This window comes from Paramormyrops kingsleyae, chromosome 12 (genome assembly GCF_048594095.1).
Source record: "Paramormyrops kingsleyae isolate MSU_618 chromosome 12, PKINGS_0.4, whole genome shotgun sequence".
Classification (NCBI taxonomy): domain Eukaryota; kingdom Metazoa; phylum Chordata; class Actinopteri; order Osteoglossiformes; family Mormyridae; genus Paramormyrops; species Paramormyrops kingsleyae.
Window position 1 is genome coordinate 25,980,265 of NC_132808.1, and position 21,377 is coordinate 26,001,641.

The 21,377-nt window shown below is 46.6% G+C and overlaps 1 protein-coding gene across 2 annotated transcripts; it reads left to right on the forward strand.

The window, feature by feature from the left end:
* Nucleotides 1–2,531: 2,531 nt before the first annotated feature.
* On the forward strand, nucleotides 2,532–17,236 carry LOC111859280 (atrial natriuretic peptide receptor 1-like). Of its 2 annotated transcripts, none has more exons than XM_023841809.2 (24): nucleotides 2,532–3,295; nucleotides 3,460–3,603; nucleotides 3,747–3,852; nucleotides 4,637–4,769; nucleotides 4,934–5,066; nucleotides 5,183–5,287; nucleotides 5,364–5,466; nucleotides 5,678–5,823; nucleotides 6,180–6,252; nucleotides 6,842–6,989; nucleotides 7,126–7,212; nucleotides 7,311–7,454; nucleotides 7,543–7,664; nucleotides 8,842–8,980; nucleotides 9,831–9,879; nucleotides 10,654–10,755; nucleotides 11,202–11,321; nucleotides 11,421–11,514; nucleotides 11,720–11,807; nucleotides 11,909–12,048; nucleotides 12,194–12,346; nucleotides 16,098–16,196; nucleotides 16,574–16,665; nucleotides 16,859–17,236. In XM_023841809.2, exons 2-24 carry the CDS (start codon nucleotides 3,574–3,576, stop codon nucleotides 17,015–17,017), a joined length of 2,565 nt encoding a protein of 854 aa, XP_023697577.2. In that variant the 5' UTR covers nucleotides 2,532–3,295; nucleotides 3,460–3,573; the 3' UTR covers nucleotides 17,018–17,236. The 2 variants fall into 2 exon arrangements, with proteins under 2 accessions (XP_023697577.2, XP_023697578.2); XM_023841810.2 differs by having other exon boundaries at nucleotides 2,540–2,662.
* Nucleotides 17,237–21,377: the final 4,141 nt, after the last annotated feature.

A 21,377-nucleotide genomic window follows, 5' to 3' on the forward strand; every position in this document is an offset into this window, starting at 1 on the left:
TATCACTTTTGCCTTATAGCACGGTGCTCCATCATGCTGGAAAAGGCATTGTTCATCGCCAAACTGTTTTTGGATGGTTGAGAGAAGTTGCTCTTGGAGGATGTTTTGGTACCATTCTTTATTCATGGCTGTGTTCTTAGGCAAAATTGTGAGTGAGCCCACAGCTGAATCAACTTTAGGAGACATCCCGGAACTTGCTGGACTTTCTTGGGTGCCATGAAGCCTTCTTCACAACGATTGAACCTCTCTCCTCGAAGTTCTTGATGATCCGATAAATGGTTGATTTAGGTGCAGTATTACTAGCAGCAATATCCTTGCCCATGAAGCCCTTTTTGTGCAGAGCAATGATGTCTGCACATGTTTTCTTGCAGGTACCCATGATTATCAGAGGAATAAGAATGATTTCAAGCACCAGCCTCCTTTTAAAACATGCAGTCTGCTATTCTAACTCAATCAGCATGACAGTGTGATCTCCAGCCTTGTCCTCATCAACATTCTCACCTGTGTTAAGGATAGAATCACTGAAATGATTAATTAGCAAGGATCTGGACAGGGATGTTTAGATGTGTAGTTATTAGTTTCAAAACATTTCATAACACATTTAAGTAATATAAAATCGTATTTTAACCACATCTTATGCTGGAATTATGTAATTGCGGCAATGGACCAGGGGTCCATTACGGTATTGTGGCGAGTGAGACAATTATACAAATTAAACGACAGTTCTTTTAGAAGTAAAATGTATTCTTTTTGCTCATTCCCAACACTGGTTGAACTACGAGTAGCACAGGCATGGAAGCCAAGTTAATGTGAGACAATTCACGGTTGCAGTCTAACAGAACATGCACATTACACGGTAAGCATGACACTGTTATGGCACGTGCTAAATAAAACAAAAATACACGTTAATTACCCTGTTTACTGGTACATGCAGTGCTATGCATGGTAAGCATTTTGTCTTCGTTTTTGGGGAAACTTTGATAAATGATTTTACAGTTCAAGTCTTGTTATCCCAATAAAGTTATTACTGCCATATGAAGAATAGAATAAATCATAAATAGCATAAGGAACTGGTCTCTTTCTGATGTCCATCGTTTGAGAAACTTCCAGTGATGAGCCATAATAAGCCATTATAGTTGTGGCACCTCAGCTCTAAGTGACGAGCGATCGCACAGACGAATGTACCGCGTGTCCCGTTTGTTACCTACTATATTAGAGACAACGGCACTTTTATAACTACAGCACACACCAGTACATCAAAGAAACGTGCTGAACTCCTTTCGGTCTTGCCCCCCACTCATATCCTCCCGCGACCCAATCACTCGGCACCGGTATTCGTCCACGTGATATAGTCCTTGAGCTTGCGCCCACATGACTCCGCGCATTTGCGCGTTTCTCTTTGCACAGCAAACGTCAGCAATCGGGATTTTAGACTCCCTGGTTAATGTTCTCAAACGTCCGACCGGCTCAAATTTTAAATTGTCAAATTTAGTTTTATTTTGTTTATGATCGGCACATGGGCGTAAATTTCATTTAACAGTAGGGGGGGACAATAAATATAAAATTTCTCATGAGCAATTTTTGAAGGGGACACAAATAATACAGTTAAATATTGTACTTATAAAGATATGTCCCCACAATGAAAAACTTTGCTTCTATCATTATTATTGTAGCATGGAGACTGCGTCATTATGGTTATTTTCAAAGTTTTTCTCAGGTTCAATGACAAAGCAGATTTTTATTGCAAAACTATTTATTGCATTGTTTGTTATGTTGTTTACAGTCAAGCCATCAACATACAATAAAATTTAAACATGACTGTTTAAATGCATAATAGAAATTGATTAAACAAAAAAAATACAGTGGGGTCAGTTCGGACGTAACACAGTGCTCATTTAGTAAATGCACAGCTAAACAATATGCTAATTGTGGCCGTTAATGTTAAGTTAACATTATGCCAAGTCGTCACAAATAAAACAATGCATGGGAAACGGCTTTGGCGTGTTAGTTGCAGTGCACTATGCAACAAGCTATTGTAAACAAGCTAACGTTAACTAGATAAGTAATATTTTAATCGCTAATATAGCAGATTCGTGGAAAATTACATCGGTAATCAGCATTTTTGCCGCAACTAATTTATGAATGAGTCTGCATCAACTACATTAAAGAGAATCGCTTTATTTAAAGTGAATAAAATACCCTACTTACTGGAATTCAACATTAATTCAGCCGCAGCCACACACCTGATTCGTGTGTGTAGAGTAGGTGAGATGACCTGGGAAAGCAGGCAGTTGGCCAAACCACTGTGAGGAAGGGGAGGGGGAACTCAACTGTTTGTAAATGCATTTTTTGCGTTTGTTTTTTTTTTGTACTTACAGAATTATTTTAGGTACATATATATACATATATATATAGGTATACATACATATATTTTTCACAATAGTGCGATTTATTTTTTTTTATAATTTTTTTTGGGGGGACAACCCTCGAATAGGGGGGGACATGTCCCCTCCGTCCCCCCCGGGATTTACGCCCATGGATCGGCACAACAGCTAAGCGGCCCACCGGGGATTCTCCCGGGTCCCCCGATTGGCCACTCAGGACCTGGTGCAAGGCATGCCGAATTGGTCCTGCTCCTGCTGACCAGTCCCGAGGCGTCGCGGTATAAACCCTACATCTTTCCCTACCCCACTGGCACCGGGTTTCCTCACGCTGCCTGCGGTAGGAGGCGGGTTTCTCGGTCCTGTTGTTTATCTATCACAGCTGAGATTCAGTGTCCTCATTTTACTCAGCGCAACCTAAAAGGAGCAGGACGCTGACACACGTACACAAGTGGGAGTATGATCAATTCAAGCATGACACAGGAGTTATTCAAATCGAGGTCCGAGCACTGCGGGTTTTCCAACCTTCCTTTACCTGTCAGTCAGGTGTGAAGCCTACGACCAATCAGAATCAGTAATTATTAAACTAACTACCTGGGAGAACTGAAAACAGGGCTTGGGTTTGGAATCGAGGTCCAGATTTGGAGAACCCTGCATTAGAGGCTGGACACTTAATTGACAGTAATACACCAGGGCTGAGGAGTGAGGAAGAACAAGAGTGCATTCAGTGTCATAAAAACACTTACTGGATTAACGAAAGACACTAAATAAGCCTGCGCCTTTGAGCGATGGTGCTCAGGTACAGACACACACAGACATGTACTCATCTCTTGTGGGCACTGTCCGTTCATTTCTATGGGGAAAACTCTAATTGCAACATGACGACCTTAACCACTACCCAGCCCTAACCCAAGGTAAGTAACCAAACAAAAGACTTCTGGCATTTTTATTTTTTTGATTGCATTCACAGATATTTATAATATTGGGTTTCCTCTTGTGGGGACCGAAAAAATAACGGGTTTTTATGACATTACATATACATGTATATAAATGCGCCCCCCCCCGTCCACCTTTGAAGTGACACGTGGCCCCGTCCTCACCGCCCCCGGTCTCGACGCCCAGCCAAGATCCGCACAGCCCACAGAGTCGCTCCGCACCGGCCGAACATTGGGGCTCCTTCCAGACGTTGATCATGAATAACGTTTGTGGATTCGCGCTGATGGTGACTATTCTTAATACTCTCCATTAATGTGGTCTTTAAAATGACTCCCGAATAAGACCATTATTGTAAATAACTGTTAATCCCACCAGATTCCTGTTTTCTATATTGTTTATCACTGTTGCTGATTTATTTTTATTCATCAGATGGTTTTTATAAGCACGGTGACCAGCTGGCACGATTTGGACAACACCGAATACGACTGCTGGCCTATTGAGAAACCGGACGAGCAGAATATGATAGAGTGTGGAGGCAAGTTTACATTTTTTATTTATGAGATTGTGCCCTTTGACTGGATCGTGTTAATCACAAGTGTGTTTATATTATTTTTAGCATTTATATTATAAGAGGAAATTTAGACTATTGTCACAGTCCTATTGGCTTATTTTTAAAAAATAATTATCAAATAATCGCCATATGTAGTATATGACACTTTTCTGTGTTATACTTTTAATGTATACACACACACACACATGTATATGTAAACTGTACTCTAATAAAATGTTTTATGTTTACGTTGAATAGATAATACGGTAACACTTTACCTGAGGGGGAAGCTGTAAATCACATAACTTCCCAGTCAGCCGAATTTGACGTATTTATGTTTTTTTAATCCATGTTTCATGTGCGCGTTCCCGATGTCCACTAGGCGGTTTCTGTCATGCGAGGTTTCTGAAGATTTGAATATTAATTGTAATTGATGTTAGAATCACAACGTTTTATCTGTGAAGTTCAAGATCTACGAGGAATTTCTGTCATTGTCGTTGGCAACGCAGAACATACTACATTTTTATTATTCGTAATAATAGACAAGCGATTCTTCAACAAAATTATTCATTCATATTTTTTCTACCTTGCGTCACTGTGCTGGATAGTCAGTTGAGTGAGGAATGTGTGGATAGATTTTTCTACTTAATGTATCTTTTATTTTTAAGTGTTTTTGGTTTTGCTTCCAGGTGTACATGAGTGCTGCTGTCCCATGTCCTCAGTGACAACACTGGGCTGTCTTTTGAACTGTATGCTTGCTCTTTGTCAGGTCTGGAGATGGCTTGGGTGAGCAGACCTCCAGAAAGGGTGATCAGCGGCCTGGAGTTCAACGTCATATACTCAGTGACAGCGTCTGTGGAATTCTATCAGTGGGCCATAGACAACAGGATCTTCACTAAGAGGTACTGCGTGCATACCAACTACAGGCATACCAATCTGTCAGAGCCGAGCATATTTATGCACAGAATCCTGCTCAATTATATCATGCAAATTCAGTATAAAAACAGGTACCATTTCTGAAGTAAAAGGGCTTTGACACTGCAGCCTCTCCGCTGTGTCTCCTTAGCTCCATACGCGATGCTGCCTCTGCACAGCGTTTCTGTGAGGAGCAAGAGTGTCCATCCAACTGGAAAGATGCAAATGGAGAGAACTGCTGCATCCACCATGCCAACATCCACTCCTGCCCCATGAGCTACATGGTAAGCCCTCTGTCCTTCCTGGTGCATCTTAAGAAGCTTTTGAGAACAGGGAGCCACAGGTGCTCGACCCCAAACACTCCAGCTTGTTCTGTTCCTCTTCTTTGCTCCTGAACTAGGTGGAGGAGAGGATCTGCGGCCCCTGGATCCCAGACGACGGCAGGATCTTCACTCACACCATTTCCACTGCTGGCAAAATGACCCAGACCAACTGGACCGCCAAGGTGGGCAGAGTGTGTGGAGCATCCTCTTGTTATACAGAGACCCATGACCCGTGTGTGTCACGCTCTCCTCCTGCAGGTGGTCCTTTTCCACTTGGGAGTCAACTCGCTCATCGCCCACATCCGGGTGGGGAAGATGCAGGCTGCCTTGGAAGCGAAGAGCATGGTTCTCCCAGCCATAGGTACCAGAACATGCAGAATGTCCCTGAGAGCACTAGCACTGAGCGGCTCTTCAGTTTGTCGTCACAGGCATCTGGTGGTCAGATAGGCAGGAAAAGGGAGGAAGCTCCGCTACAATGTGGAGTCTGAACCACAAAAGGGATTAGATCACAGCAGTGCCAGTATGGCTCATATTCTCCTGTGAGGAAATAAAGACGGTGTTGTCCCTGCCAGTGTGTGGAGATGGACTCTGTGATGAAGACGAGATGTGCTCCACTTGTCCTGCTGACTGCGGAGAATGTCCCATGACGGCTGCCATCAAGGTGGCCATTGGCCTCCCGGTGACGCTGGTTTTCATCAGCTTCCTGCTAACCGGACTGGTGAGAAACCAACATGTGGATATTGCATTAAGGTACTTATCAGAGGAGAGAGGAGCCCAGGGTCCAGTGAGTAACACAGCAATGGAGCCCATGGTTCACTGAGTAACAGAGCAGAGGAGCCCATGATCCAGTGAGTAACAGATCAGAGGAGCCCATGGTCCAGTGAGTAACAGATCAGAGGAGCCCATGGCCCAGTGAGTAACAGATCAGAGGAGCCCGTGGTCCAGTGAGTAACAGATCAGAGGAGCCCGTGGTCCAGTGAGTAACAGATCAGAGGAGCCCATGGTCCAGTGAGTAACAGATCAGAGGAGACCATGGTCCAGTAAGTAACATTGGGTTCCCTTCTTTTTTAACAGTGGTTTCAATACCAGAAGCAGAAGATGTTTTGGGATGAAAGCTGGATCATTGATTACAGCCAGATAAAGCAAGGTACTGTGCAAGTACTCTACTAGCAAGCTGATGATGTGTGAGCTCTTGCTCAGAAAGTACTTTACTGACTTTTCACTGTGATGAGGTGATGAGTGAGATCTTGGTCACTGGCAGATTTGACCAAACATAAATACACCTTCACCGTCTGTGTATAAAATGTTCCTGTTCTGCTACATAACCGACGATGAGGACTGCCTGCCTCGATGTGAACCCTCAGCTGATCAATCAGTAATTAAATAAATTAAATACGGAGGCTGTGGTGCACTTTTCAAAGAGCTCCTGCCTGAGACCATGGGGACTGTGGATCACCCCCCCCCCCCCCCCCCCCCAGTGGTAATTATCCGTCTGCCAGCTGATCAGATGAATGAGTGCAGAGTGAAGCACGCTGCTGAAATGGAGCCCCAGTGGTTTTGTTTACAGGAGCCCTCGTTAAGTGCTGCTCTTGTTAATTACACCTACGCTGTTATGTATGTCCCAGCATCACAGGAATTGGGGAATGTCGCCGTGCCAGGAGATCTCTGGATGCTCGGACCCTGGGTCTCCGTTCAGAGCCGCTGAACCTTCACACCCTGAACCTTTATCTTTCCAGATCCGACAGCCCGAACCATCATGGGCAGCATCATAAGCGTCCCCAACGGCAATAGTGACTCCAATGCCAGCTGCATCACAGCCCTCAGCTCCTGCACCGGAGCGTACGCCACCTCCCGCAAGCAGCTCTTCACCCTTACTGGCATCTAGTGAGCGACTCCCACCCCCATACAGTATTGACACATTTACTTTCTTGGGTTTAAACACCAAAATGCTCCGTCTGTTTGTCGACATTAATTTGGCCATTTATTTATTCATTTTCAATTCATTTAACATGTTATGTAGTGATGGACGGACAGTTGCCATCAAGAAGATCAAAACAAAGTCCTTTTCCCTCACAAGAACGATTCGTCGGGAAGTCAAGCAAGTGAGGTGAGTGACACTATGAATAAGCAGCCATTGGCTGTTCCGCTTTGACCACCTGTAGTGATGTTCACTGTGAGCTCCTTCTTCTTGTTTCGAATGCCCAGGGAGCTGGACCATCCCAACCTGTGCAAGTTTTTCGGTGGCTGTGTGGAGGTGCCCAATGTTGCCATTATAACAGAGTACTGTCCTAAGGGCAGTTTGAACGACGTCCTCCTCAACGAGGAGATCCCCCTCAACTGGGGCTTCAGGTGGGAGCCTTGGAAGATCGGCTTCCAGCTTAAGTATATATCTGCAGGTGCAGTCATCTGAGATGAAGGTGTTTCCACGGGTTCGCAGGTTCTCCTTCGCCATGGACATTGCCCGGGCCATGGCCTATCTGCACCAGCACCGCATATGCCATGGAAGATTGAAGTCAACCAACTGTGTGATTGATGACCGCTGGGTCTGTAAGATTACAGGTAGAGCATGACAGATTCTCAGACTCTCTGTGGCAAATAGGTAAAGAAAATCCTGGAAGGGAGTATCTGCTGTGCCCTGTGCCAGCAGCAGGGAAGGTTTGGTGTTTTAATGATAACGTGCATAAATTCCTGAGACATTCATCTTCACACCTGCTGGGTTGGGGTGTGAATCTCACCTCCAGCTGTGTGCATGCAGTTTGCATGTTCTCCCCGTGTTTATGTGACTGTGAATCCCTCCCCAGCTCTGTGAGTGTGCAGTTTGCATGTTCTCCCCGTGTTTATGTGACTGTGAATCCCTCCCCAGCTCTGTGAGTGTGCAGTTTGCATGTTCTCCCCGTGTTTATGTGACTGTGAATCCCTCCCCAGCTCTGTGTGTGTGCAGTTTGCATGTTCTCCCCGTGTTTATGTGACTGTGAATCCCTCCCCAGCTCTGTGAGTGTGCAGTTTGCATGTTCTCCCCGTGTTTATGTGACTGTGAATCCCTCCCCAGCTCTGTGTGTGTGCAGTTTGCATGTTGTCCCCGTCTTTTTCTGGCTGTGAATCCCTCCCTAGCTCTGTGAGTGTGCAGTTTGCATGTTCTCCCCGTGTTTATGTGACTGTGAATCCCTCCCCAGCTCTGTGTGTGTGCAGTTTGCATGTTGTCCCCGTCTTTTTCTGGCTGTGAATCCCTCCCCAGCTCTGTGAGTGTGCAGTTTGCATGTTCTCCCCGTGTTTATGTGACTGTGAATCCCTCCCCAGCTCTGTGTGTGTGCAGTTTGCATGTTCTCCCCGTGTTTATGTGACTGTGAATCCCTCCCCAGCTCTGTGTGTGTGCAGTTTGCATGTTGTCCCCGTCTTTTTCTGGCTGTGAATCCCTCCCCAGCTCTGTGAGTGTGCAGTTTGCATGTTCTCCCCGTGTTTATGTGACTGTGAATCCCTCCCCAGCTCTGTGTGTGTGCAGTTTGCATGTTCTCCCCGTGTTTATGTGACTGTGAATCTCTCCCCAGCTCTGTGTGTGTGCAGTTTACATGTCCTCTGCCCCCCTCCCTTCAAAAACACTCTATATCGTCCGCAGTGTGACTGTGACGGACTGGCATCCTGCCCAGGATAGGATGGAATGGATCCATACTCTTCCTAGAGCGGGAATATCTAGCCACTAGTAGATTCTATATGGAGTTCAGTGCTCCTGTTTCTCTAGATCACTGCCTGATGACGTACAGGAGGGAGGACTCCGAGGTGACCTGCAGCACCTATCAGCAGCGCCAGCGCCAGCTATACCTGCCGCCAGAAGCCCAGACCTCCAGTATGGAGCCCACACTGGCAGGAGATGTGTTCAGGTAGCAGTATGGAACAACTGCATACTCAGGATAAATGTGTCACAAGTACAAAACCATATTGCAGTGCTAATCCAACCATGCTTGGAATAAACATGCAGTGAGTTTAGAACCATATTACAGTGCTAATCCAACCATGCTCGGAATAAATGTGCAGAGAGTACAGAACCATTTTACAGTTCTAATCTAGCCGTCTCAACCAGTAAGATGAGCCTGGAACATATCCCAGGTAGCGCTAGGCACAGGAACACATCACAGGGCACACATACACACATACACACACACATACACAGGTTTGTAATTATATCTTTGTGGGGACTCTCCATTCATTTCTATGGGGAAAACTCTAATCACAACATGACGACCTTAACACCTACCCAGCCCAAACCTTAACCATAAGTATCCAAACAAAATACGAGACTTTTTTTAGCCCGACCCCAAACTATTTTTAGTTTTTTGATTGCATTCACAGATCTTTATGCGGACCTGAAAAATGTCCCCCACAATGTCAAAATAACAGGTTTTGTCACATTGTCCACACACACACGCACACACACACACACACACACACACACACACACACACACACACACACACACACACACACACACACACACACACACACACACACTATATGCAATTTAAAAACTTCACTACATGTTTTTGGACTGTGGGAGGTAAATGCAGTACCCAGAAGAAAGTCACCCAGACACATGGGGTACACAGGCTCCACACACAGCTAGCTGAAAGTGGGATTCAAACCCCTCACCCTTCAAAGCGTCCCACCAGGCTGCTATTCGGACAAGTGGCAGTGGTTACTTCTTGTTTTAATGACATCACTGTCTTCTTGCAGTTACTCGATTATTTTACTGGAAATTGCCACCAGAAACGATCCGGTCCCTGTAAGTTTCAAGTGATTTTTCGAATGACAAACTGGTGTTTATTTCATACCTACATTCTGTTTGTGGTGTGTCTGTGTAGCATCATCTTGAAACTAAGCAAGTTCCCCACCAAACATTCCCAAATGGTCTTCCAGAATGATCGGGCAGGTGTCTGATGCTGAACAATTCATATAAAAATAGCGCTTGGCACTGATTCTGCTGTAGAATAGTTTTTTCTGTAAAGAAGTTCTGCATATACAGAAATAAAATGTTTTTTTTAAAAGTGATAATCGATGCTTAATAGGTGCATTGAGATTTATTTTGGTTGATATTGATATTCTGAGCCTTTGTGTTGCTTTTCTGTATATGGTAGCTGTGGTGAAATGCATGTGTATCGTGTTCCTGTATACAGTAGCTGTGGTGTAATGCGTGTGTATCATGTAAGAGCACTGTGTATCATGTTCCTCTATATGGTAGCTGTGGTGAAATGCATGTGTATCGTGTTCTTGTATATGGTAGCTGTGGTGTAATGCGTGTGTATCATGTAAGAGCACTGTGTATCATGTTCCTCTATAAGTAGCTGTGGTGTAATGCGTGTGTATCATGTAAGAGTACTGTGTATCATGTTCCTCTATACGGTAGCTGTGGTGTAATGCTTGTGTATTGTGTAAAAGCATTTTGTGTCATGTTCCTATATACGGTAGCTGTGGTGTAATGTGTGTTTATCGTGTAAAAGTTTTGTGTGTTGCTTTCCTGTATACAGTAGCTGTGGTGTAATGTGTGCATGTGTCACAGGTAGAGGACGGCTCACTGGGGTACGCCTGGTGCCCTCCCCTCCCGGAGCTCATATTGGGAAAGGCGGACAGCACCTGCCCGTGTCCCTCCGAGTACGTCGAGGTAGGGGCACCAGCCCGCAGAATGGAAGATCCAATGGCTCCTCATGTGTTTTTTTTTTGTGGTCTTTCTTTAGCTTGGTGTCTCCCAGCTTGATATGTGAAATCTGCCTCACTTGGGTCAACTTCTTAAAATCTCACTTAGTCCTGAAGCAGGGGGGGGGGGACAGGTGTACTTCTCAGTGTTGCGTTGTTTGAGGCACTGGTTTTTACATCAGCACCTTATTCCTCACTCACCCAAACAAGCATCACATACTGCTGATCCTACCGACTCATTCCTACTGATAGTTTGGCATTAGTTATGATCTTTGAGCATGTTTTTAGTTTTGCATCGCTTAAGTTTCTTTAATGAGGTGACTGTGTGTTACCTCTTTTGAAACTGCCTCGACCCGGATCGTAACGGAGGCCCCCCTGTACCCAGCAGCTGACCAAGGTGTGGCTATGCTGTAGCTTATCCGCAGGTGCCGGAGTCACAACCCAACTCACAGGCCCACCTTCGAGCAAATAAAGAAGTTTGTGCACAGAATCAATCCCAGCAAGGTTAGCCCAGTGGATATGATGATGAACCTGGTAAGGACACATGTTGTGATGGAAAATTACACCTTCTAATCAGCAACGCTGCAGACAGAAATGTCGGTGCTTCAAGGCAAACCTCTGTGTCTCCTCCAGATGGAGAAGTACAGTAAACACCTGGAAGTTCTGGTAGCAGAGAGAACCCAGGACCTGATGCACGAGAAACAGAAAACGGATCGGCTTTTATACAGTATGTCACATCTGTCCATCTCGAGATGTTCCTACTAATTCCTTGTTAAAGTTTCTCATCTAAATGGTACGCTTTTGTCTCAGTCTGTCTTATTGGGCAGCATCTCTCAGAACTGACATAGATAAAAGATCCGGAAGCTCTGTCCTCATATTGGATGGCACTATGTGGAAGCTGTGGCCCTCACGCTCTCTGCTGCCCCCTTTAGGCATGCTGCCGAAACAGGTGGCGGACGACCTGAGGCAGGGAAAGCCCTCCCAGGCTCAGAGCTATGTCAGCGCTACGGTATTTTTCAGGTAAGTCTGAGATGAAGGCCTTTCCCCTGCATCCTGACTACAAGCTGAAATGTTGCCCCTTGTTGTGTTCTGAGGCTGGCTCTGCATCCCCTGTTTTGTAGCGACATTGTTGGTTTCACTCAGCTCTCCAGTACCAGCACGCCCTATCAGGTCGTCGACTTCCTCAACAAATTATACACAACCTTTGATGAGATCATTGACAATTATGATGTTTACAAAGTAGAGACTATTGGAGATGCATGTAAGTGCTGATTTCCTTCTCTGTATGTTTCTTCCTGTGTTCGGTAATTAGACCTTGTTCAGTAGCCTTAACACGCCTTAACCTCTCCTGCTATGCAGGGATCTCCATGCTTGTTAGATGCCAGGTATCTCTGCTTGTGTTGCAGACATGGTCGTCTCAGGTGTGCCAAAGGTGAACAGCATCCTGCATGCCTCTGAGATTGCCAGCATGGCCCTGGACCTGGTGGCTGTTTGTAAGACATTCAGGATCCCCCACAAGCCTAGCACAATGCTGCAGATACGCGCTGGCATCCATTCAGGTAGGGACTATGGCACACTGGCATACATTCGGGTAGAGACTATGGCATGCTGGCATCCATTCAGGTAGGGACTATGGCATGCTGGCATACATTCGGGTAGGGACTATGGTGTGCTGGCATACATTCGGGTAGGGACTATGGCGTGCTAGCATACATTCGGGTAGGGACTATGGCGTGCTGGCATACATTCGGGTAGGGACTATGGCATGCTGGCATACATTCGGGTAGAGACTACGGTGTGCTGGCATACATTCGGGTAGAGACTATGGCATGCTGGCATACATTCGGGTAGGGACTACGACGTGCTGGCATATATTCGGGTAGGGACTATGGCGTGCTGGCATACATTCGGGTAGGGACTACGGCGTGCTGGCATACATTCGGGTAGGGACTACGGCGTGCTGGCATACATTCGGGTAGGGACTACGGCGTGCTGGCATACATTCGGGTAGGGACTACGGCGTGCTGGCATACATTCGGGTAGGGACTACGGCGTGCTGGCATACATTCGGGTAGGGACTACGGCGTGCTGGCATACATTCGGGTAGGGACTACGGCGTGCTGGCATACATTCGGGTAGGGACTACGGCGTGCTGGCATACATTCGGGTAGGGACTACGGCGTGCTGGCATACATTCGGGTAGGGACTACGGCGTGCTGGCATACATTCGGGTAGGGACTACGGCGTGCTGGCATACATTCGGGTAGGGACTACGGCGTGCTGGCATACATTCGGGTAGGGACTACGGCGTGCTGGCATACATTCGGGTAGGGACTACGGCGTGCTGGCATACATTCGGGTAGGGACTACGGCGTGCTGGCATACATTCGGGTAGGGACTACGGCGTGCTGGCATACATTCGGGTAGGGACTACGGCGTGCTGGCATACATTCGGGTAGGGACTACGGCGTGCTGGCATACATTCGGGTAGGGACTACGGCGTGCTGGCATACATTCGGGTAGGGACTACAACGTGCTGGCATACATTCGGGTAGGGACTACGGCGTGCTGGCATACATTCGGGTAGGGACTACGGCGTGCTGGCATACATTCGGGTAGGGACTACGGCGTGCTGGCATACATTCGGGTAGGGACTACGGCGTGCTGGCATACATTCGGGTAGGGACTACGGCGTACTGGCATACATTCGGGTAGGGACTACGGCGTGCTGGCATACATTCGGGTAGGGACTACGGCGTGCTGGCATACATTCGGGTAGGGACTACGGCGTGCTGGCATACATTCGGGTAGGGACTACGGCGTGCTGGCATACATTCGGGTAGGGACTACGGCGTGCTGGCATACATTCGGGTAGGGACTACGGCGTGCTGGCATACATTCGGGTAGGGAGTACGGCGTGCTGGCATACATTCGGGTAGGGACTACGACGTGCTGGCATACATTCGGGTAGGGACTACGACGTGCTGGCATACATTCGGGTAGGGACTACGACGTGCTGGCATACATTCGGGTAGGGACTACGACGTGCTGGCATACATTCGGGTAGGGACTATGGTGTGCTGGCATATATTCGGGTAGGGACTATGGTGTGCTGGCATATATTCGGGTAGGGACTACAACGTGCTGGCATACATTCGGGTAGGGACTACGGCGTGCTGGCATACATTCGGGTAGGGACTACGGCGTGCTGGCATACATTCGGGTAGGGACTACGGCGTGCTGGCATACATTCGGGTAGGGACTACGGCGTGCTGGCATACATTCGGGTAGGGACTACGGCGTGCTGGCATACATTCGGGTAGGGACTACGGCGTGCTGGCATACATTCGGGTAGGGACTACGGTGTGCTGGCATACATTCGGGTAGGGACTACGACGTGCTGGCATACATTCGGGTAGGGACTACGGCGTGCTGGCATACATTCGGGTAGGGACTATGGTGTGCTGGCATACATTCGGGTAGGGACTATGGCGTGCTGGCATACATTCGGGTAGGGACTATGGTGTGCTGGCATACATTCGGGTAGGGACTACGGCGTGCTGGCATACATTTGGGTAGGGGCCATGGTGTGCTGGCATACATTCGGGTAGGGACTACGGCGTGCTGGCATACATTCGGGTAGGGACTACGGCGTGCTGGCATACATTCGGGTAGGGACTACGGCGTGCTGGCATACATTCGGGTAGGGACTATGGCGTGCTGGCATATATTCGGGTAGGGACTACGGCGTGCTGGCATACATTCGGGTAGGGACTATGGCGTGCTGGCATATATTCGGGTAGGGACTACGGCGTGCTGGCATACATTCGGGTAGGGACTACGGTGTGCTGGCATACATTCGGGTAGGGACTACGGCGTGCTGGCATACATTCGGGTAGGGACTATGGTGTGCTGGCATACATTCGGGTAGGGACTACGGCGTGCTGGCATACATTCGGGTAGGGACTATGGTGTGCTGGCATACATTCGGGTAGGGACTACGGCGTGCTGGCATACATTCGGGTAGGGACTATGGTGTGCTGGCATACATTCGGGTAGGGACTATGGTGTGCTGGCATACATTCGGGTAGGGACTATGGTGTGCTGGCATACATTCGGGTAGGGACTACGGTGTGCTGGCATACATTCGGGTAGGGACTACGACGTGCTGGCATATATTCGGGTAGGGACTACGGCGTGCTGGCATACATTCGGGTAGGGACTATGGTGTGCTGGCATACATTCGGGTAGGGACTATGGTGTGCTGGCATATATTCGGGTAGGGACTACGACGTGCTGGCATACATTCGGGTAGGGACTACGACGTGCTGGCATACATTCGGGTAGGGACTACGGCGTGCTGGCATACATTCGGGTAGGGACTATGGAGTGCTGGCATACATTCGGGTAGGGACTATGGTGTGCTGGCATACATTCGGGTAGGGACTATGGCGTGCTGGCATACATTCGGGTAGGGACTATGGCGTGCTGGCATACATTCGGGTAGGGACTATGGCGTGCTGGCATACATTCGGGTAGGGACTACGGCGTGCTGGCATACATTCGGGTAGGGACTACGGCGTGCTGGCATACATTCGGGTAGGGACTATGGCGTGCTGGCATACATTCGGGTAGGGACTATGGCGTGCTGGCATACATTCGGGTAGGGACTATGGCGTGCTGGCATACATTTGGGTAGGGGCCATGGTGTGCTGGCATACATTCGGGTAGGGACTACGGCGTGCTGGCATACATTCGGGTAGGGACTACGGCGTGCTGGCATACATTCGGGTAGGGACTACGGCGTGCTGGCATACATTCGGGTAGGGACTACGGCGTGCTGGCATATATTCGGGTAGGGACTACGGCGTGCTGGCATACATTCGGGTAGGGACTACGGTGTGCTGGCATACATTCGGGTAGGGACTACGGCGTGCTGGCATACATTCGGGTAGGGACTACGGCGTGCTGGCATACATTCGGGTAGGGACTACGGTGTGCTGGCATATATTCGGGTAGGGACTACGGCGTGCTGGCATACATTCGGGTAGGGACTATGGTGTGCTGGCATATATTCGGGTAGGGACTATGGTGTGCTGGCATACATTCGGGTAGGGACTATGGTGTGCTGGCATACATTTGGGTAGGGACTATGGTGTGCTGGCATATATTCGGGTAGGGACTATGGTGTGCTGGCATACATTCGGGTAGGGACTATGGTGTGCTGGCATACATTTCGGTAGGGACTATGGTGTGCTGGCATTCAGGTGGGGGGTCAGTTACTATCAGCATCTCTCGGCTCATTCTCAGGTCCTGTCGTGGCCGGCGTTGTGGGGACCAAGATGCCACGGTACTGTCTGTTTGGGGACACGGTGAATACAGCGTCAAGGATGGAGTCGACCAGCGAAGGTACCATGGCCATCAGGTTGCGTCACCCAAAGGCCGCCATGCTATATTTGTGCTTAGTGCCTTTGCTACAACCTGATTGTCTTGAACTAAAAATCAAAGATCTTGTTTCCAAGTGCTACATTTACAAGTGCATATAAACAACACTAAGAAAACAGACAAGAGAATGTCGCTGGTAATTCTGCAGGGTTTTGTGCAATGTTGCATCATATATAAAACATTTAGAACGGTGACCCACAGAATGAGGCCATACAGAGAATGGACAGAATCAAATATAATAAGACAACCCTCATGAATGAGGTAGCTGTGCCTCATGCTGCCCCGCTGATATGCAGCAGGTAGTGCCCATTTTCAAAAATCAGCAATGGTGTCTCCTGCAGCTCTGAAGATTCAGTGCAGCTCCAGCACCTTCTGCCTGCTGGAGGAGATCGGAGGATATGTGTTAATCTGTCGTGGGCTCTTACAGGTCAAGGTCAGTGCCGTCCCTTTGGGTCCATACTTGCCAACATCCAAATTCACCGCCATTCAGGGACGCTGCTAAACATTTTGAGCCACATGCAAGCATATCGCATTGGGCTCCACCCCAGACCATCCAGATATGTTCCAGATTCCCTACACCTATATGGTGCCTCTGCCGCCATTTTGCTTTCCTTCTCTCTCCACAGGGGAAGGGTGACATGGTCACCTACTGGCTGGAGGGGAAGCAGGGGGGGGCTGGCGACCAAGATGAGAGCAGCAAGCGCCCCGCTGCCCCAGAGAGTGAGAAGCAGTGCACCTCCTCCCCACTCCTCCCGAACAGCGACCTTCTGATAGACAGCATGTGACCCATGCCCGCTTGCTTACATCATAGCCTCATTATTGACGTAGAAGAGCCTGGGACCTTCAGCTAAAAGTGATTTCAGCCTCTAACTCTGCGTAGCTAAAAGCTTTTGTTAGTTCCAGCTGGTTGTGAAGTTAATTTTTAAATTTTACCCATCATGCTTTAGAAACATACAGTATACATACATGCCTTTAGTCTAAAATAAAGTGTGAGTTTGAGTGAATACCCTCTTCATACGACTCCTTCTGGCCAAAGTGGGAAACTCAGATCCACTTTGGGGCTTCATGGTTTTAAATAAAAATGAAGAAATGTGCTGTCTTTTCTGGCCATAAGTGAGCCAGACCTTCACCAGGCACGTTTTTGAATGTGCAGTCAGTTACCTGCAAGGTGAGGGATGGGTGAGGCGTCAGCAGAACAGGGAATGATCATCATCTATGATTTGAAACACTGCTGATACACTGTTATTATTTTGCACAAAGCTGTAACTCCAAATAGAATATTTCAACAGGACCTTTTACAATATCTGCCCGAAGAGGGAGGGAGGTTTTGCATGTTTCTCATCTGTTGAAGCAGGCGATGGTGACCCCCATAAAGAGCTCACGCTAATGAAATGCGTATGTAAGGAACACGAGACAAAGGGGCGACTCTGTGTTCCAGGCACCCATTTCATTAGCATTTGTGAAAGGGCTTCCGATCAAAGGGAAACGCGGGAGAGCAGCGGAGCAGGCAGCTGTACAGCGCAGCCAAGCCTCACACCTGCTTCTCACAACCGCAGACGGAATATTAACCCTAATGTTCATCAGCTCACAGACAGCATAACTCACAGTATACTCCACGTCTTTATACTGTGAATCGGTAACTGGAAGTAGACAATGAACTGTTATAAATGCGTTATGACACACTATAACCACAGTCTTCATGCTTTTTGATAAGAAGAAAGATGCAAGGCATTTATAATTATTTTAGGTTGAACTGGTAGAACGATTGTGAGTTGTGTTGTGATGATGAAGCTTATGAAGTGCTATGCTCCATGTTCAAAAAAGTCACGGAATTTGTTTTGGCACAGGTTCACAATTTAAATGGTAACTGCATCTTTGTAAAGTATTCATAGAACATTCATAAGCAGCATTTAAGTATACCGTAACATCCTAACATACCTTAACAGCCTTAATGTACATTAATAAGAAACATTATATGATTATACAATTATAATGTTTGTTATTGTCATATAGTGTTTGTCAATATATATTAAAACTCTTAAGGTCTGTTAGGATGTTACAGTATACTTACACACTGCTTATGAATTTTCTACAAATGCATTATAAAGGCATTATGAAGGTGCATTTAATGTAAAGCATTACAATTTAAACATACTGTCAAAACAGACACAAAACAATAACTAGACTGAAAACAGTGAGAGACAGCAAACGACAAGATGTGCTATTGATAAACATGCAGGCATAAGGGTGAGACGACAAGATACACAGGGCACAGACAGTTTGGGGATGTGCAAATAAGCTTAAAGGTAGAAAGTACAGTGGGTGATTAAGTGTGGAATGGTTCAGTGTCACGGGACATTGTTTAGGAGCCAATGGTCTGGAGAAAGAGGTTGTTCAGATGATGAGTCCTCTTTATGCTCAGCGATCTGGCCCTCAGCTTTCACTGGAAGGGGGAGTGGTTGGGGTGCCAGGGTTCAGGTGCTGTTTTCTTCAAGGAGGGAGATCCTGACAGCCAATGATCTTCTCGGCACATCACACGATTCACTGTAGTCTCCACTTAGAGTGCAATGATGTGGAGCCAAACCAGACAGAGATGGAGGATGTAATGATGGGTTTGACTGCAGCTGTGTAAAATTGCACTATCGATGTCTGTAACAGCTTGAATTTTTTTAGCTGTCACAAGCGGTACAGGCGCTGTTGGGCCTCCTTAATGAAGCAGGTGATGTTTGTAACATCATGTTAGCGCTGATATTACTCAAAGTTGAAGTCAAAGTTTTTATTTGTTACCTGCAGTTGTACTCATACAGATACAGTGAAATGCTAACTTTGGCTGTACTGGAGCATTTGTACCTTGTGGCATTCGGCTGAATTCCCAAAAGCCAAATGGGCATACAAACACAGTCTATAGTCTGTCAGATTCCTCCATTTCTAACTGATAATAGCCAGATTCCAAGTCTAGTACCGAGAACCAGTTAAGGCTGAAAAGGACTCTTCAACATTGGGTAAAGCATAAGAATCTTTAATGGTTTGAGCGTTTAACTTCCTGTAGTCAATACACAATTTTATATTTCCATTCTTGTTACAGAAAACAACAATTGGAGATGCAAAAGGAGATTCTGACTCCCTGATTACTCCAGTATCCTTTAATCCCTGTAGGTGGCGCCAGACAGCAGCTGTCCTGTGAGTGAACAGGTCATGTCCTTTGTTTGAAGGGAGTTTCATCGGAGAGTTTAATGTGATGCTTCACTTTTGATGTGCAGACAAAGTCAAGGTCATGGTGTGCAAAGACCTCTCTCATACTGTTCAGCATCTTTGTAATTCTATCTTTACATTCTTGTGACAACGGCGATCCCCCAAACGCAAAGCTGAGGCCTGGTCTCTGATGCAGATCAGGCCTGTTAGGTGAAGATATGGAATTTGCAGCACATTCCTCAGGAATGAGAGTCTCAACAAGGAGACATTTCAGCAATAGGCTGTAAAATAACATCATAGTCAGTTTCATTATGCAGTTGATCTGATAGCTGATCAGGGTGTACAGACTACAATCGAACTACAGCACTGCACAAAAGTACACCTGGGAGAGATGACATGGATGAAGACTCAAGAAGGATACATTTTTCTCAGCAGATACAATTTATGTTTGCTTCTCCACTGACAGCCTTGCTGCAGGTACGATTGGTTCTTTTCTTTTTTTTTTTGATCCAAAGAAACCGTTTGTGATTTGCTTATCTCACAATTCAGGACTCTGGATACATAACACAGAGAGTGGGGTTCAAGCTTCTCTGAATTGCAATATCCATCATAAAGAGAATCGAGAGTATTTGTACCTATTAAAACTCAGGACTGTTTGCTAGGCTCCAGATCGGGTGCTAATGTGACTCCTTCCATTTCTACCCCCATTATTTCCTTTAGAAAAGTCACAGGAGCTTCCATACATCCCTTATAGGGGACAGGCTGACCATTTGCTCCACTGACTTCCAGTAAGTGGTGTAAAGGTTGTATGGGCTGTTCTGTGAGACAATTCTGATAAAAGGAACAGTGATCACCTGTGATCCTGTGTCTAAAAGACAACTACAGTCCACCCCAGCTATTTAACCCGAGCAGTGCATGTCCATCCTACTAATTTTCTAGGTAGCATCTTTGAGTTTCCTGTGTACTTGCAACACATTAGTGTGTGATGTTTCTTTTGTTTGTTGGGATGTTTTCCGAGTTTACTAGTTCCGGTTTGTCCCACAACTGGAAACTCTAAGCGTTTAAAGAGGCTGAACCAATTAAATTGTTTGCCGTTTCCCATTCCTTCCGTTTTGCCCGCAGTGTTTCCCCTTTACTTGGAGGGTTTGTGCAGGCAGTTGCCTTATGCCCATCTTCTCCACACCGGAAGCAGTAGCCTGGTTTTGTTCTGGATTTTTTGGGTTTATCAGTGTTATGTGTGACTTGATGAGTGACAGGCTTCTGTGATGGTTGAGTGACTGGAGGTAAAGGTTTGGTTTTCACTAACTTGGTGTGCATCTTCAGGTAGTATATCACTGAATGACCTACCACTTTGTTTAGCAGTGTGTCAAGATAGGAACTTGTGGCATCAGTACATTCCTCAGAAGAATAAAGTGTCCAGGGATTGTATAAGATATGTAAGGGGTGGATTGCTTTTAACTGGATAGTTAAAAGGCAGTAAGGGCCTGATTGATTCCACTGCAGATCCATACTGGTATTCTACAATAGAGTGGTTATGAAATCTGGATGCAGGATCGTCAATGGGAATTATCTTACCTGTAGAACCATGGTGTTTCAATAGATCAGAAACTTCACAGAACTAATACGTCCAATTGGACATTGGGTACTTTCCCTCTTAACTACTTCCATTTTGTGCAGCCTGTTGCAATTCAATAACAAAATATATTTCAAATATTCAAAAGACAAAGTATTCCCCAATGTAACTTTAACATAATCAATTTAATGTAAACAAAACGCCTAATTTACACCTTCTGTCTGGCTCGCCAAATAACGTGGCAGGTAGATTACCCTAAAAGTTACACCTAGGTTCGACACCTAGGTATAAACGGCTAAATAAATATCCGCACATCTGGCTTTTGTTTACACAACAAAATGTATTACAATATTAATTATACAAGATATTTAGTGGGTTGT

What these genes read in the sequence shown, in the direction of transcription:
- LOC111859280 (XM_023841809.2), top strand. Translation starts at nt 3,574, where the DNA reads ATGAATAACGTTTGTGGATTCGCGCTGATG. An exon ending in AGAGACTATTGGAGATGCAT is followed by an intron (nt 12,049 to 12,193) that starts GTAAGTGCTGAT and finishes CTTGTGTTGCAG; the next exon opens with ACATGGTCGTCTCAGGTGTG. An exon ending in ACGCGCTGGCATCCATTCAG is followed by an intron (nt 12,347 to 16,097) that starts GTAGGGACTATG and finishes GCTCATTCTCAG; the next exon opens with GTCCTGTCGTGGCCGGCGTT.